We start from the raw sequence: 18,087 nt of genomic DNA, 5'->3' as shown, positions 1-18,087 counted from the left end.
GCGGCTCTTCGGCTGCGTCTCGAGGCGACCCCGCCGGGCCGAGATTCCGCCGCCGGCCGCGCGGGGATGAAAGTAGCCGCTGCCTCCTGTGGGAAATCTGCGCATGTGCGGGCGGAGTGAGCATGCGCAGATGCGCCTCCTCGGCCCCTCGGCCGCCCTCTAGTGGCGGAATGGAACCAGGCGCCCTGCCGCTCTCGGTCCGGCTGCGCGAGGCTCTGTCGGGCGGAGAGTGCGAGTAAGCGCATGTGTGAATGCGCCTGTTCACGTGTACACGTGAATTTCTCTAGCGGCTTCTCCCTCTTTTCTTCGTTTGTTCCTTTCTGGCTTTGCAAAAGCTTTATTATGTAAACAAAAACTACCCCGGAAATAATAATAATAATAATAATAATAATAATAATAATAATAATATCGTAATAATACCAGTGCTTTTCTTCTAGAAAAAAAGGTGCCGGTACTTTCCATGAAGTTACAGTAAGTGACACACTTTTAATCAGTGCTTTTCTTCTAGGGAAAAACGGTGCCAGAACCCTGGAGAACCCCTAGAAAAAAGCACTGATTATTACAAAACGTAAATCTCCCCAACTGGTTTTGGGGGCTTCTTGGCTTGCAGATCTTAATTCCTGGAATTTTATCTCTTTGTTGCTGTATCCTTGCTTCCCAGGATGGTCGAAGCCCTTCTCCAGCAGGGTGCGGACCCTAACTTGGTTCTGCCTGAGGGGATTGCCGGCATCCACCTTGCCGCCGGCATGGAGCAGGAGAGTGGGATCCGGTGCCTTGCCCTCATCCTCCGGTATGGCGGAGACCCCAATATCAGGTATTCATAGAATCATAGAGTTGGAAGAGACCCCAAGGGCCATCGCGTCCAACCCCCTGCCAAGCAGGAAACACCATCAGAGCACTCCTGACATATGGTTGTCAAGCCTCTGCTTAAAGACCTCCAAAGAAGGAGACTCCACCACACTCCTTGGCAGCAAATTCCACTGTCAAACAGCTCTTACTGTCAGGAAGTTCTTCCTAATGTTTAGCTGGAATCTTCTTTCTTGTAGTTTGGAGCCATTGCTCCGTGTCCGCTTCTCTGGAGCAGCAGAAAACAACCTTTCTCCCTCCTCTATGTGACCTCCTTTTATATATTTGAACATGGCTATCATATCACCCCTTAAGCTCCTCTTCTCCAGGCTAAACATGCCCAGCTCCCTTAGCCGTTCCTCATAAGGCATCGTTTCCAGGCCTTGGACCATTTTGACCATATTCTGCACGGTCATTCTGCTACATCCATGGGGAAATGAGCTCTGAACCCACCAGCGGGCATCTAGTGTGAGCAAACGTATTTGGCATCAGATTATTTGCATACCCTGTAGTGTTTCTCCGGTGAAAATAGGGACATCCTATTTAATAATAATAGTAATTAATTAATTTACTGTTTATACCCCACCCATCTGACTGGGTTGCCCCAGGAATTCTGGGCGGCTTCCAACATACAGTGAACGCTCAGGTTGCGAATGTGATCCGTGCGGGAGGCACGTTCTGAACCCGCAGCGCCACCTCTGCGCACACGTGGGTTGCGATTTGGCGCTTCTGCAGATGCGCAAAGCACGATTTAGCGCTTCTGCGCATGCTTGAGCACAGAAACCCGGAAGTAACCCATTCCGGAACTTCTAGGTTTCGGTGCATCCGTATCCCGAAAATGCACAACGTGAAGCATCTGTAACCCGAGGTACAGTGGTGGCCCGCAAGATGAACGCCTCGCAAGACGGAAAACCCGCTAGACGAAAGGGTTTTCCGTTTTGGAGGCGCTTCGCAAAACGAATTTCCCTATGGGGTTGCTTCGCAAGACGAAATGTCTTGCGAGTTCCTGCGGTTTCCCCCCCTTTTTTCCCCCTTTTCCTAAGCCGCTAAACCGCTTATCAGCTAATCCGCTGATAAGCCGCTTAACAGCTGATCCGCTAAAAGCCGCTAAGCAGCTAATAGCGCTAATCCGCTAAGCTGTCAATGGGCTTGCTTCGCAAGATGAAAAAACCGCTATACGAAGAGCCTCACGGAACGGATTAATTTCGTCTTGCGAGGCACCACTGTAATAAGATAAAACTTTAAACATTACCAAAAAAAAATCCCTATACAGTGGTGCCTTGCAAGACGAAATTAATTCATTCCGCGAGTTTTTTCGTCTTGCGATTTTTTCGTCTTGCGAAGCATGGACTTTGGAAAAGCTTCGAAAATCACCAAAGGTTTCAAAAACCTCAAAAAAGGCTACCACACCGCGTGCTATGAGTTGCTCCTCGAAGTGAATGCATGGTTTTAAGAAAAAGAAAACAAACTTGCAAGACAAAGGAAACAAACTTGCAAGACGTTTTCATCTTGCAAAGCAAGCCCATAGGGAAATCCGTCTTGCGAAGCAACTCAAAAAACGGAAAACTCTTTCGTTTTGCGAGTTTTTCGTTTTACGAGGCATTCGTCTTGCGAGGAACCACGGTACATGGCTGCCTTCAGATGTCTTCTAAAGAATATGTAGTTACTTTTTTCTTTGACATCTGATGGGAGGGCATTCCAGAGGGCAGGCGCCATCACCTGGCTCCCTATAACCTCACTTCTCACAGGCTGGAAACCGCCAGAAGACCCTCGGAGCTCGACCTCCATGTCTGGGCTGAGCGATGGGGGTGGAGACGCTCCTTCAGGCATACTGGGCCAAGGCCGTTTAGGGCATTAAGCGTCAGTTTTGACTTTTGAATGGTGCTCAGAAATGTGCTGGGAGCTATTGAAGATCCTTTAGGACCGGTGTTATGTGGTCTCGGCGGCCGCTCCCAGTCACCAGTCTAGCTGCCGCATTCTGGAATAGTTGCAGTTTCCGGGTCACCTTCAAAGGTAGCCCCACACAGAGCATATGGCAGTAGTCCAAGCAGGAGATAACCAGAGCATGCACCACTCTGGCAAGACAATGCGCAGGCAGGGAGGGTCTTAGCCTGCGTACCAGATGGAGCTGGTAGACAGCTGCCCTGGACACAGATTTGACCTGCACAACCAGTGGTCTATAATAACAATAACAATAACAATAACAATTTATTATTTATATCCCGCCCATCTGGCTGGGTTTCCCCAGCCACTCTGGGCGGCTTCCAACACAATATTAAAATAAAGTAATGCATCAAACATTAAAAGCTTCCCTAAACAGGGCTGCCTTCAGATGGTAGTTCTCTCTGACATCTGGTGGGAGGGTGTTCCACAGGGCGGGCGCCACCACCGAGAAGGCCCTCTGCCTGGTTCCCTGTAACTTGGCTTCTCGCAGCGAGGGAACCGCCAGAAGGCCCTCAGAGCTGGACCTCAGTGTCTGGGCAGAACGATGGGGGTGGAGATGCCAAAATTTTAAAACACCAAAAATCAAAACCTTCTCTAAACAGGGCTGCCTTCAGATGTCTTCTAGAAGTCAGTTGTTTATTTCCTTGACACCTGATGGAAGGACGTTCCACAGGGCGGGTGTCACCACCAAGAAGGCCCTCCGCCTGGTTCCCTGTAACCTCACTTCTCGCATGGAGGGAACCGCCGGAAGGCCCTCGGAGCTGGACCTCAGTGTCCGGGCTGAACGATGGGAGTCGGGACGCTCCTTCAGGTCTACTGGACCGAGGTCTGACCTCAAGATAATAAAATTTTAACGTCAGGAACCATGCAGATCCAGAGACCTGCTTTACTTTAAAGGGAAAGATCTTAGCTCAGTGATAGAGCATGCACACCTTGTATGAATCTCTGGGTGGGGGCTGGGGGCGCTGGGTAGGAGAGCTGCTGCCAGTACTAAGCTGGGTGCTTGGCTGCCCGTTGTTCGTGACAACAGGCCATTGCAATAAATCGGGGCTCTTGACGCCCTTCAGGCCTTGGGCACCTAACGTTGTGCAAGGTGCAATCCCAGGATTTTCTTGTGATTCAGGTCTGTGGACGGTCTCACCCCCTTGCATGTGGCAGCCGCCTGGGGGTGCTACACGTGCCTAAAGCTCTTGCTGATGGAAGGAGGAGATCCCCACCTGGAAGACCAGGTAGGCCACTGTGGGGGGGAGGGGAGACAGGGTTGCAGAGACACTTTTTTTTTTTTTAAAGAAATATTTATTAAAGTTTTCAAAAATAAAACAAACAAAAAAAGAAACAACAAAAATACAAAAGTAAAGAAATAAAAACAATTTAAAAACACATAAAATTTCCATCCACTTATTTTCTTTTAACTTATTTCCCCGACCTCCTCACACCTCCCTTTCTTATATTCCAATTCCAAATGTTTGTTCAGCAAATCCTCCACTAATTCTTTTAATTATTTCAAATGCTTATTTTCCCTATCTCTTAAGCATTACAGCTAAAAACCACTTAATTGCTCTCCAACATCATTCTAGCATTCCTTGATTTTACAATATTTCTGCAGATAGTCTTTAAACTTTATCCAGTCTTCTTCCGCCGCCTCTTTTCCCTGGTCTCGGATTCTGCCGGTCACTTTCCTTCCTGCTGCCCTTAAACCACACCTCTTTTGGGACCGACCTCTGACACGAAAGCCTGCCTCATGCAAACCTGGCACGTTCCTTTGCATGCTGACTCGGAAGCAGGGTGGATTTGATTTAAATCAAACTGATTTAAATCACTAGTCAGTAAGACTTGATTTAAATCATATTTTCTTTTACAGAAAGACTCATTCTTGCTGGTATAATCTTCACATTTACAACCAGATGAAGGTTTCGTTTTTGGAATAATACGTTTTCAGAGTACAGTGGATGTTCGGGTTACGAACATGATCCGTGCAGGGTTGTGATTCGGTGCTTCTGCGCATAACCCATTCTGATACTTCCGGGTTTTGGCAGCAACCCGAAAAAACACAGCCTAAAGCGGCTGTAACCCGAGGTACGACTGTGCAGTCATACCTTTGTTTTCGAACAGCTTAATTCTCGAACATTTTGACTCCCAAATGCCGCATATCCAGAATTGAGTGTTCCAGTTTGCAAACTATTTTTGGAAGCCGAACGTCCGATGGGGCTTCTGCAGCTTCCGATTGGTTGCAGGAGCTTCCTGCAGCCAATCAGAAGCCGTGCTTTGGGTTTCCGAACATTTTGGAAGTCGAACGGACTTCCGGAATGGATTCCATTCGACTTCCCAGCCACGACTGTAGTTTTTACAGTTAAATCAAAAATTACTGATTGGGTTACACTATTAGAAATACATAGACAGCTAATTATGAAATTATTGTGAGGTTTAATAAGTTAACTGTTAATATTTTGAGAACTTTTCTGCTGTACTTTATTGGAAGGAGAAAAATAATCATTTCCTTAATAACAATTTAAACTAACTAAAACAATAGCATTATAGCATATGTATCCATGTTTGTAACTGATGTGGTTAAACAATTAAAAAAAAACTTAGACTGAGTTTTAGCACACATGAAAAACTTAAAACAAATCCTTATTTCCTGATTAATAGCTTTTGGACTATAATGTAACTTAAATGAAAACTATCTTTAGAAAGATTTTTCTTCCAAAAGCATTTTATTTTAAAAATCCAATTTAATTTTTTTTAAAATCTGTTTTTTTAATTATTTTTTAAACCATTGATTTTTATCCACCCTGCTTGGAAGTAAAATCACATCAGGTTCAAGCAGGCTTGCTCCCAAGCGAGTGTTTGTGGGATTCCAGTCCTTGTTCGGAGGAAGCCATGCTTCTGAATACCAGTTCCTGGAACTGCAGGAAAGGAGAGTTGCTGTTGAGCTTGGACACTGCTTGCTGGTTTCTGGTTGGGCTCTGTGGTAAACGGGATGCTGTCTGGGCCCACTTTGACCCGATCCAGTAGCCGTGCTCTTTTTAAGTTCTTCTAGTCATAGCCTAGGACCCTCGTACCTACGGGACCGCCTCTCCTGGTATGCCCCGCGGAGGACCTTAAGGTCCACAAATGACAACACTTTGGAGGTCGCAAGTCGCTAGATTGGTCTCAACTAGGGCCAGGGCCTTTTCAGTACTGGCCCCAACTTGGTGGAACGCTCTGTCCCAAGAGACTAGGGCCCTGCGGGACTTGACATCTTTCCGCAGGGTCTGCAAGACAGAGCTGTTCCGCCTGGCCTTTGGTTTGGACTCAGTCTGACCCTTATGTTTCCCTCCCCTTATGGTTTTGACTTTGAAAATGAGGCTGCATTTTAACCTTATTTTAAATTCTTTTTTTCTTTTTCTTTTTTTCTTATTATGTTTTTACTGAAATTTTATTGATGTTAGTTGCCGTGAGTCCAGCTCTGGCCGGGGAAGATGGGGTATAAATAAAATTTATTTTTATTCTTATTATTATTATTACAAAGATAGTTAGAGTAGACCCACTGATGTCACCAGAAACCATTCCGGGGAGAACCGAAGCACTGCCAGCTGACGAGTTGAAGCTGCGAAATTCTTTCTTGGTTACCTGGCCCACGTTAATTGGAATAAGGAGGGGCAGGGAAGGGAAATTGGTTGGAGAGAACTAGCAAGCCAGGCTAGCTCAGGGAGTGGAGGAGAGGCCCAGCTCCTTGGTCCTCTAGCCTTTTCTTTCTCCCAGGACGGGAACACTGCCATCGACCTGGCTTTGGAGGAAGGGAACGAGATGTGCCTCCGTATCTTGCAAGGGTTCCTGAATGAGGCTGGAGAGGAGCAGAACCTCTGGATGAGTAAGTAGGGAGAAGCAGTCAAGCTCTCTGCCCCCCCCCCCGCCATGCAATGTTATCTTCGCCTCCTATCCCCCGATTTCAAACTTTACATTCTCATTTGCTTGCTATACCGAAACAGAGCTTAGCAAAAAAATTCGGAAGTGTGAGCATGAGAAAACATGAACCTGTTTACAATATTTCGTACAGGTTTCCTTAAACTCGGCCCTCCAGATGTTTTGAGACTACAATTCCCATCATCCCTGACCACTGGTCCTGCTAGCCAGGGATCATGGGAGTTGTAGGCCAAAAACATCTGGAGGGCCGAGTTTGAGGAAGCCTGGTTTAGTAGTTTTTAAGATGAAAGCGTGGGTGGCGCTGTGGGTTAAACCACAGAGCCTAGGGCTTGCCAATCAGAAGCTTGGCAGTTCGAATCCCCACGACGGAGTGAGCTCCCGTTGCTCGGTCCCTGCTCCTGTCAACCTAGCAGTTCGAAAGCACGACAAAGTGCAAGTAGATAAATAGGTACCACTCTGGTAGGAAGGTAAACGGCGTTTCCATGCGCTGCTCTGATTTGCCAGAAGCGGCTTAGTCATGCTGGCCACATGACCTGGAAGCTGTACGCCGGCTCCCTCGGCCAATAAAGCGAGATGAGCGCCGCAACCCCAGAGTCGGCCACGACTGAACCTAATGGTCAGGGGTCCCTTTACCTTTACCTGTACCCTTTAAGATAAAAACGAGAGCATCCTCTTACGAGATCTTTGGGCAGAGGAGAGAAAGTTGACCAACAACTCTGTTGTTATTAACTTGTTTGTATCGCCCAATAAATATCCCAGGCATCCAGTGTCTTATCGTTGGCACTCCTGCTGCTGCAGCCTCACAACCCCAGCCTTGCTCACTACCATTCACACAATCTGCAGTGACGCCGGTTTCAAGAAGGTGACCCCACCCCACCGGCCCTTCCGATTATTACCAATCTGAATACAGTGGTGCCCCGCAAGACGAATGCCTCGCAAGACGGAAAACCCGCTAGACGAAAGGGTTTTTCGTTTTGGAGGTGCTTCGCAAAACGAATTTCCTATGGGCTTCCTTCACAATACGAAAATGTCTTGCGAGTTCCTGCGGGGTTTTTTTCCTTTCCCCCCCTTTTTCTAAGCCGCTAAGCCGCTTATCAGCTGATCCGCTAAGCCGCTTATCAGCTGATCCGCTAAGCCGCTTATCAGCTGATCTGCTAAGCCGCTTATCAGCTGATCCGCTAAGCCGCTTAACAGCTGATCCGCTAAGCCGCTTAACAGCTGATCCGCTAAGCCGCTTATCAGCTGATCCGCTAAGCCGCTTATCAGCTGATCCGCTAAGCCGCTAATAGCGCTAATCTGCTAAGCCGCTAATGGGCTTGCTTCGCAAGATGAAAAAACCACAAGACGAAGAGACTCGCGGAACGGATTCTTTTCGTCTTGCGAGGCACCACTGTAGTTTAAACCCACCCCCCAGCCTGTAATATTCTGCCTGTTTATACACTTACTTTATCTTTGATCTACGGAGCGGATATTTTACGTTTTGTAGTTTTTGACACTTGCATCAAATAAGAAAAGAGATTCCGACTAAACATTAGAATAGTCTGACTGTAAGAGTTTTCCAACAATGGAACAGACTCCCTTGGGAGGTGGTGGACTTTCCTTTGCTGTAGATTTTAAAACAGAGATTGGATGCTTATCGGTCAGGGATTCTATAGCTGTAATGCCCACATTGCAGGGAGTTGGGACTGATGATCCTTGGGAGCCCCTTCCAACCTAATATTTTAAAAAATGGAGGGACGCGGGTTGTGCTGTGGTCTAAACCACTGAGCCTCTTGGGCTTGCCGATCGGAAGGTCTGCAGTTCGAATCCCCACAACAGGGTGAGCTCCCATTGCTCTGTCCCAGCTCCTGCCAACCTAGCAGTTCAAAAGCACACCAGCACAAGTAGATAAATAGGTACCGCTGCAACGTGAAGGTAAACGGCATTTCTGTGTGCTCTGGCTTCCATCACGGTGTCCCGTTGCACCAGAAGCAGTTTAGTCCTGCTGGCCACATGACCAGGAAAGCTGTTTGTAGACAAACGCCGGTCTGAAAGTGAGATGAACACTGCAACCCCATAGTCGCCTTTGACTGGACTTAACTGTCCAGGGGTCCTTTACCTTTTACAGTTCTTTTCTGCGATTTTCAAAAATGATTGAGCTGTGTGGCAGAATGCCAGCAACTCCTGTTTCCCTAATTTCAGACGCTCAAATTAAATAATACTAGCCTCGTTTGCCCCTCTTTCTTTTTTATACAGGCTACCGAAGAGAAGAAAGCTTCCTCTCCACCGTGACTGAAGACACCTTGAACCCTGGGCGGTCCTTGAGGCTTTACGACGCTTGCCCCATCCTCTCGGGCGGAAGCTTGCGGCATCCTCCAGATGAGAGCCTTCAGGATGCGAAGCCACCCACCTTCCTTTCTCGTCCTCCAAAGAGCCAAGATAAAACTTGTTCCTTTGAGGACAGGATCGCTTCTTCGTTCCTAACGGAGTGTTCTTTGGCTTCCAGCACTTTCTCCAATCAGGGAGACCTCTGTGCTCAGACGGCAGCCTCATCTGGCTTGGGCGGCATGCTTGGGCAGCCAGCCCCCAGTCCCTTGGCAACACGGGGTTTTCACATCAGAGGACCCGAGCCCCGCAAAGCAGATCTTGGCACAACCCAAACTCATTGCGTCCAGAGCACTGCAGCTAAGGGGTCCCCTTTGCCTCCAGACGGCGCATTTCCCCCCTCCACTTTAATCGACCGCAAGCTGAGAGCGAGCCTCGAAATACAAAATGCTAACAGATCCCAGGAGATCTCTGGGCCCTCTCCCACCCATGCAGTTGTGTCCGAATGTGAAGCAGATCCCGTTGCCAGCATGCAGGATCCCAACGCCACCTTCAACCTCTCCCACTATGGCAGCTTCCTAGACCCAGACCTTGTAGTGAGAGCCACGGGCCACGAAGGGCTGGACGTCACCTCGCCCGATCACGCCTACCTGTTCACCCGAGAGAACGCTGCAGCAGTCTCGGACCTGGAAAAGACGGTCGTGGTCAATGCGGAGTTCCTGCCGAGCGGCTATGGGAATCTGGGTGGAGGCACCGAACGAGCCAAATCATTTAGTGAAAGCTCAAGCAGTGGCCAGTATGCCTCATGCGACAGCGAATATTACGCAAGCACTACGGAAGCACTCCGCTGCAGCGAGGCTCAGAACCAGGAGGGAAGGGAGGCCAGCTTGAGCTGTTCCACGTGCATCTCCCACAATACTGGGAGCAACAGTTTAATGTCAGAATTGTCCTTAGGCCCATCTTCTAGAGGACCGGTAAGCAGCTCCGGAGAGCCGGTTGAGGCGTTTAGCGAGAGGAATTCTCCTGCTAGGTCTGACCGCCTGAGACATTTGTGTGACAGAACTGGTTGTAAGGGGGCTTCTTCCAACACATGCGCTGGGAGGCAACCTTTGGACCTGTGCAGCTTTGGGAAGGACGAACGGCCCAAGAACGGCGGGCAGCCGGGTTTCTCCCAAACGACCCAGGTTCTTGCAAAATGCCCTTTGCAGAAGTGGGGGAACCAAGGCACGAAGTCTCCGCCATTGAGGGAAACGCAGAAGCCAGGGATTTCTGGAGCAGAGAATGAGCACCTTTCAGAAATTTCCTCTCCCATCGTTGGGAGAGTTGGTACCTGGGAACAGCAAGGCAAACTAAAAGGGAGTGGGTCACCTGAAGCTCAGGAAAGGTTGAGTACAGAGGAAAGGAGAGCGTCTCACTCCACGAGCACCAAGGATGTGGAAGGGCACTTGTGGACTCCAGAAACGGTGCTCATACAGAAGTCATCTCAAGAGACGTCTTCCCCGGGAAATGAGAGCTCTGTCCCTCCCGGGATGGTCTGGGATGTGGCTGAAACAATGGCTGTCCCTCACCAAACCCCTCCAAGCACCAGAGAAGAGGAGCCTGCCGGCTTGGAGGCCAAGCTGAGGTCAATGATGCTGGCAACCAGGGTCTGCCATTCACCACTGCTCCAACCCCACCAAAGCCCCCGGCACGTTACGCCCCGAACCAAAAGCCGCATGATGGCGTCGGCTGCGCACAATGCCAGCTCTTCGTCCTCCCTCTTCGACGAGACCCTGGAGGTGCCACAGCGTCCCAGGCGGACGAGAAACCCTGGAGGGCAGGTTCCAGCCTCCGGCGAGAGGCAGGATCGATCCGCCGGCCCAAGGAACAGCGGCCTGCCTGGTGCGGCTGGAGGCAAGAACGGTGGACTCGATGACACCGTATTAATCGGGGCTGGTCTTGGCAGCTGTGAGCCAGGCAGCTGCTCAGGATCCCTCCCTTCGGGCTGCCCTCTCATCAGCCCGGATACACCAGGAAGTTCTGGGAGAGATGTTTGCAGAGAGTATGACCGTTCTGACACCAAATGTGGCAGCGACCGTGCGACAGATTCAGAGGAAGAGCTTCCCTTGAAGGAGGAGAAGCTGCACCCAGGGAATGGTGCCCGAGAAAGCCTGGGTGCTGTGCTGCCTCGGGGTGAACCTGAGCGGCTAAGTGCCAGGCGTGGTAGGACCAAGAGGCAGGCCAATCGCTCGCGAGTGAGCTTCAGCCGGCTGCCTGCTACGAGAGTGTCCACCTTCCCGTCCGGACAGATGAGTCCCATTGCCCAAGATGTCCAGCTGTCGCCCGGTGGCCGTCCAGTGAACTTGAGCGCCACCGAGCCCGTGGAATACCTTTACGAGGATGAAGGGCACGCCCTCGTGGAGCGCCACATCCCTTGCATGGACGATTCCGTGGCCAACACCACCAGCTCCGAAGACACCGTCATCTACGACTGGCGGGCATACACCGGTCAAGCGGCCGGGCCGGCAGATGTGGGCAGTAGCTCTCCGCCAGCCGCCTCTGAGCTGAGCCACCTCTCAGACGAAGCGCTAGTCCGGCAGCTTCGAGACTTCGGTGTCAACCCGGGTCCTGTAACAGGACTCACCAGGAAAATTTACCTGCAGCTGCTTGAGAAGCTCATGAGCGACCCGAAGACCAAGGCCCGGAAGGGCTCTGCAGGTGAGTCGCTGCTTTGCCTGGGGGGGGGGGCCTCAAGCCATTGGTTGAGGCCTTGCTTTGCATGCACACGGTGCCGGGTTCAAACCCTCCAGGGCATAGCTCTCAACCTTTCCCTTTTTTAAAGGGAAATTCCCTTATTCCGAATAGGATTCCTTGCAAGAAAAGGGGAAAGTTGACAGCTATACTCCAGGGTCATCTCCAGAAAGGGCATCCCATGCACTTCTTTGCCTTTAACTGACATGCCTTTAAAGTTGAGGGTGGGGAGTGGTTTACATATCTCCTTTGCTGATTCTAATTTGCAGGCTAAGGGGCTGAGAGCTCCTCTTAAAAATAATAATATTAATACACGAATCCCCACCACCACACACACGTACACCTGTTCTGATCTAGGGCTGGGCGATATCTGGTTTTCAACATCGCAATATATCACCAGCTAAACATTGCGAAATGTTGATAATATCACGACGTCTGACATAAGAACGAAGCTGTGTAGAGGCACCGGCTGGCTTCACTGTTTTTCCCACATTGTGACTTTTACACAACACACACACACACACAATTTGCAATGTATTGCCAGGTCCAAAATTATGAAACCGATATCACGATGTGGACTTCAAACCAGTTTAGGACAATATATCAGTATATCGCTCAGCGCCATTCTGCTCGTGCACAATATAACAAAAGTCCGCTGTGATCGTATATTGAGATAATATTCCATCGTTCTTTCCTTGTTACGTGTCGTGTGCGTCTCTCCACCATGTGTTAACAAACTTCTCTGTTTTGGTGGCGGTGGGGTTGTCTGTTCTTCACTCGCCTCCAGGCTACAGCCCGGAATTGTCTTCTGCCCTGGACACTTACCAGATCCCAGATGGCCAAGAGGACGAGATGGCTTTGTCCAGGCAGTTCGACCAGCCGGACAAGAGCCGCAAGTGGAGGGAGGGTCTTCTCAAGTCCAGCTTCAACTATCTGCTCCTGGATCCCAGGTGTGGAAGCTTTTCCCCGACTCTGCCGTCCCGGCTGCCGCTGGGGGGACAGGAGGCAATTCCTACGTTTTCAGACTCAGCTGAGTTTTGGGCGAAGACTGAGGATATAGTTTGACAGCGTGCAGTCTTCTCCACGGAACAGAACCCTTAGGGTGTTGTCAGGCCTCTCTGGCCATGCGAGGAAAGGGCTTGGGGCCTCTCTCTCCTTGCCTCTGCTCCACGGCCTCAGAGCCCCATCTGATCACCAGTTCAAACGGAGAAGAGTTTGTCAGCTGGTAGAGCACAAGTCTCTTAACCTCAGGGTTGTGGGTTCGAGCATTGCAGGGGTTGGACTAGATCGGAGTTTCCCAAACTTGGGTCCCCAGCTGTTTTTGGACTACAACTCCCATCATCCCTAGCTAGCAGGACCAGTGGTCAGCGATGATGGGAATTGTAATAATAATAATAATAATAATAATAATAATAATAATAATAATTTATTTATACCCCGCCCTTCCCGGTTCAAAAACCGAGCTCAGGGCGGCTAACAACAAATTTAAAACACTTTAAATCACTTAATTATAAAAGCAGCATAAAATACGGTATAAAAACATTAATAACAATAAAAATCAAAAATCAATTAGATAATCCCCAGGGCTAGCTGGCTGAATTGGTCCTACTTGGGCCAGCGAGGAGGCCGAGGGAGAATTAGCTGCGGGATCTCAGAGCGGGTGATCTTCATAAAAGGGGAGGGAAGAGAAGGGAAATAAAAGATCAGGCTGAATTCAAATTAAAGGCCAGGCGGAATAGATTAAATCCTGCAGGGCCCTAGTCTCATGGTCAGAAAACAGCTAAGGACCCAAGTTTGGGAAACGCTGGACTTAGGTGACCCTCATGATCCCTTCTAAATCTGCGGTTCCATGATTCTGTGACCCAGGTGGGAAGGCTCAAGCCCAGGCGTCCAAGGGCCAAATTCTCCCCAGGCTACACAGAACATCCTTGCCACTCCTGCTTTGCACACCCCACACCCCCCAGGTGGCCTGGCTGGGATGCACCCTTGGAACTCTGATCATGCCACTAGGTTAACTGGGTGGAAGTAGCATTTTCATCCATTTCTCCACCTGCTCTGGCCTCTGTCTCTGCATGTCGCCTCTGGAAGGGAATGCAGCCCTCGGGCTGAGGGAAAGGGTTCCTGATCCCCGATCTAGGGGGCTGCATTTTGTGAGTGCATGTGTCTCACAGAGACCATATTGTGCCCTCTGCCTGGTTCCCTGTGACCTCACTTCTTGCAGTGAGGGATCTGCCAGAAGGCCCTCGGAACTGGACCTCTGTGTCCGGGCTGAACGATGGGGGTGGAGACACTCCTTCAGGAATACAGGACCAAAGCCGTTTAGGGCTTTCAAGGTCAGCACCAACACTTTGAATTGTGCTCGGAAATGAACTGGGAGCCGATGCAGATCTCTCAGGACCGATGTTATGTGGTCACTCCTAGTCCCCAGTCTAGCTGCTGCATTCTAGATTAATTGTAGTTTCCAGGTCACCTTCAAAGGTAGCCCCACGTAGAGTTCATTGCAGTAGTCCAAGCGGGAGATAACTAGAGCATGCACCACTCTGGGAAGACAGTCTACGGGCAGGTAGGGTCTCCGCCTGCATCTCAGGTGGAGCTGGTAGACTGCCAGTTATTGGTCCATCGCTGCCTCCTGTGGTGGCGAGTTCCGCCATTTAACTCTGCCCTTCTGCCTGTGCCCGACAGGGTGACCCAGAACCTGCCCTTCCGCAGCCAGTACATCAGCCGAGCCGAGTGTTTCCGGACATTCATCAGCGCCATCTTCTACGTGGGCAAGGGGAAGCGCTCCAGGCCGTACTGCCACCTCTACGAAGCCTTGACGCACTACCAGCAGAGCCAGAGGAAGCAAGGCAGACAGGTGCAGGCAGAGCAAAGCACGGGGCAGTGCCCCGCTCTCCCCTCCGGCCCTCCTCTGCTGGCAAATGCTGGAAGGAGGGAGGCTGGAGCCAAGCGAGCGCTTGGCTTGTATGCTTACCTGGGAATAAGACCTACTGAGCCTAAAAGACTTCTTCAAGCTGATAAATAACGCCAGTGGAGTCACAGTAAGGGGCTCCCTGCTTGCTGGTATACAGTCTGCCCTGAGCATATTGTATGAGTTGGCTGTTGAGTGGAGAGTTGGATATTTGCGGTCTTTTCTTTTTTGTAGCAAAATACAACGTTTATAAGGACTAGTAATATAACAATATCACTATGCCCAGAAGTATGTGTTTATAGTTTTCGCTAACTATCAATACAGTTCTAGTTATGGGTAGGTAGCCGTGTTGGTCTGCCATAGTCAAAATAAAATAAAATAAAAATCCTTCCAGTAGCACCTTAAAGGTAAAGGGACCCCTGACCATTAGGTCCAGTCGTGGCCGACTCTGGGGTTGCGGCGTTCATCTCGCTTTATTGGCTGAGGGAGCCGGCGTACAGCTTCCGGGTCATGTGGCCAGCATGACTAAGCCGCTTCTGGCGAACCAGAGCAGCGCACAGAAACGCCGATTACCTTCCCACCAGAGAGGTACCTATTTATCTACTTGCACTTTGACGTGCTTTCGAACTGCTAGGTTGGCAGGAGCAGGGACCGAGCAACGGGAGCTCACCCCGTCGTGGGGATTCGAACCGCCGACCTGATCGGCAAGTCCTAGGCTCTGTGATTTAACCCAGATGTGATGTTTTGTGATGTTTCTCACAAAAAGTTTGGCTGAATTGTGCATCATGCTGGTAAATAAACAACCTGTTCCATGTTAACTAGTTCCAAGGTGAGCCTTGCCACCCCACCCTCCAGCCTGACAACCGCTTCCGAGGCCTGGGCGCAGGAGGCAATGGTGCCCAAGCTGAGGCCAGGAGCTGGGGGGCAACAGCAGACCCAGCCCAGGCACCCTCTCCCTGCCAGGCAGTGGCACCCAAGTCCCCTCTATGGCTCAAGGGAAGCCAGGTCTAGGCAGGTGGATGGGCGGTTGGGTGCCTTACCTGCACTCTCATATGGAAGAGGAGGCTGGGGCAGCTCAGGCCCAGTCCATTTTACCCCCCCACCCCCATTTGGGAGGAGCAAAGGGGTCCAAGACCCGTTGGCACCTATGAAACCGTGTGCATGGGCTGAGGCTGCCATCTTCCTGCCTTGGCAGCTGTTTTTTTCAGATGCATCTGGATAAGTCAGGCCCCTTTTGGCAGAGGGAGGCATCCTGTCTTGAAACAGATCTGAAAGCAAAGACTTGTTTTCTGTCGCTAACCTGCTCCCTTCCTTCCCTCCAGGCTTGCTCCAAAGTCCAGCATATCCTGGAAATCTGGGCCAGCGGGCAGGGGGTGATCTCCATGCATTGCTTCCAGAACGTCATTCCGGTGGAAGCCTACACGAGAGAAGCCTGCATGGTGGATGCCATTGGTAAGGCACATACCAGAGCGGGCTAAGGCTGAAGGGCAGGCTCCATCCCATGATAGCTCAGTCAGTAGAGCGTGAGCCCCTTAATTTCAAGGTCATGGGTTTGATCCCCACATTGGGGGTGTGCCCTTTTAAAATGTGTCAGGGAAGGGGGGATTATTGTGTTGTTGTTATAACAACACTTTGGAGGTCACAAGTCGCAAGGTGGTTAGATTGGTCGCAACTAGGGCCAGGGACTTTTCAGCACTGGCGGAACGCTCTGTCCCAAGAGACCAGGGTCCTGCGGGACTTGACATCTTTCCGCAGGGCCTGCAAGACAGAGCTGTTCCGCCTGGCCTTTGGTTTAGACTCAGTCTGTCCCATATGTTTCCCTCCCCTTATGGTCTAGATCTATGGGCTACTTTTAAAACGAGGCTGCATTTTAAATTGCATTTTAACCTGCATTTTAAATTGTCCCCCCCATTATGTTTTTGTTGTAATTTTACTGGTGTTAGCTGCCCTGAGCCTGGCTCTGCCCAGGGAAGGCGGGGTATAAATAGTAATAATAATAGTAATAGTAATAGTAATAATATATTATTATTGTTGTTGTTGTTATTTTGATTATGCATTTTGTATTTTATGTTGTGATTTTGCATCTTGTGAACCGCCCTGAGACCTGTGGGTATAGGGCGGTTTAATTACTAAATAAATAAATAAGAAAGAGAGAGAGAGAGAGGATAGCTCATAGCTCCAAGCAGCACTTCCTGGAAACCCTCCCCCCCCCCCCAGTCCTAATTCAGACATCCACTCCGGGGAGGGGGCGGGGATACCATGGTCAGTGGTATTGAAAGCCACTGGGAGATCTAGGGAGATCAACCGGCTCACGCTCCCCCTGTGTCTTCTTCCAGGGCTGAAGATGCTGACCAATCAGAAGAAAGGGAATTACTACGGCATCGTGGCAGGCTGGCCTATGAGGCGGAGGCGCTGCCTGGGCACCCACCTCCTTCACAGAGCCATGCAGATCTTCCTGGCAGAGGGGGAGCGGCAGCTGCGCCCCGCGGACATCCGCACAGGCCAGTGACAGCTGCCTGGCTCGCGAGGCGCTCTCGGCGCGGCCAGCACCCAACCAGCTGGACCCGACCGACACGATACCCGTGGCCTGGTCAAGGCAGTCGTCACATCATGCCCAAGGGCTTGGGCTAGGACAGGCTTCCTCCACCTCAGCCCTCCAGGTGTTTTTGGCCTACAATTCCCATCATCCCTAGCTAGCAGGACCAGTGGTCAGGGATGATGGGAATTGTAGTCTCAAAACATCTGGAGGGCCGAGGTTGAGGATGCCTGGGCTAGGACTTGCCTTGTTGGCTCTCCACCCCCCTCCAGCTCGGCTTGGAGTTGGGAGTTCATGGGGAATGCGGAACTCCCTGCCACTGGATTCCCCAATGTCTCAACAGGAGAGAAGGATCAGTGTTGGACAAGCTTGAATTCGCTCTTGATGCACATTGACAGAACTGAATGTTCATATCTCTCTTTAAACAGAGTCTCCTGTGCCCTTCTCAGAAACACATATATATGTAGCCGTCGGACGTGTGCTTTTACTGTTTTTAATGTTGTAATTTATGCTTTTGTACTTTTTTTATATGTAGCTTTCTAATTCGGTCCTCCTCTTCCTTTGGATCATGTAGAGTTGGTGAAAATTAAATGTTTTTCTAGGATCGGGCAGAAACGCGTGGCCTCCTGTCCTCTTTTCTCACACCCACCCCACTCCTCCTGCCCCTGGTGGGCGATGTGGCTTCCGGCCTCTGCTCTCGCAGCTCTTTCAAGAAGGGGGGAGGAGGACCTAAGAGCTGAAACGGGCCACTGTGAGGACATCCATCCCACCCTGGCACACACAAACCCCTGCTTTAACGCAGGACCTGCAGTTTATAGCTGTCCATCTTTTGCTGAAGCACCTCCAACCATCACCTCTGAGCACGCAGACCTCGAAACAGCATCAGGAACACCTGGACCCAAAAGGAGCTGGC

General features: G+C 50.4%; 1 protein-coding gene across 1 annotated transcript; it reads left to right on the top strand.

Annotated features, from left to right (window-relative positions):
* Window positions 1-17: 17 nt before the first annotated feature.
* On the top strand, window positions 18-17,789 carry ANKLE1 (ankyrin repeat and LEM domain containing 1). Its single transcript, XM_079960447.1, has 9 exons — window positions 18-235; window positions 662-814; window positions 3,914-4,019; window positions 6,535-6,643; window positions 8,932-11,697; window positions 12,518-12,680; window positions 14,413-14,584; window positions 15,961-16,090; window positions 16,975-17,789. The coding sequence occupies exons 1-9, from the start codon at window positions 123-125 to the stop codon at window positions 17,145-17,147; spliced, it is 3,885 nt and encodes a 1,294-aa protein (XP_079816573.1). The 5' UTR covers window positions 18-122; the 3' UTR covers window positions 17,148-17,789.
* Window positions 17,790-18,087: the final 298 nt, after the last annotated feature.

This window comes from Podarcis cretensis, assembly GCF_951804945.1.
Source record: "Podarcis cretensis genome assembly, chromosome: 18".
Lineage (NCBI taxonomy): Eukaryota > Metazoa > Chordata > Lepidosauria > Squamata > Lacertidae > Podarcis > Podarcis cretensis.
The sequence above is the reverse complement of the archived record's forward strand: the minus strand, read 5'-3'. Positions and strand labels throughout refer to the sequence as shown.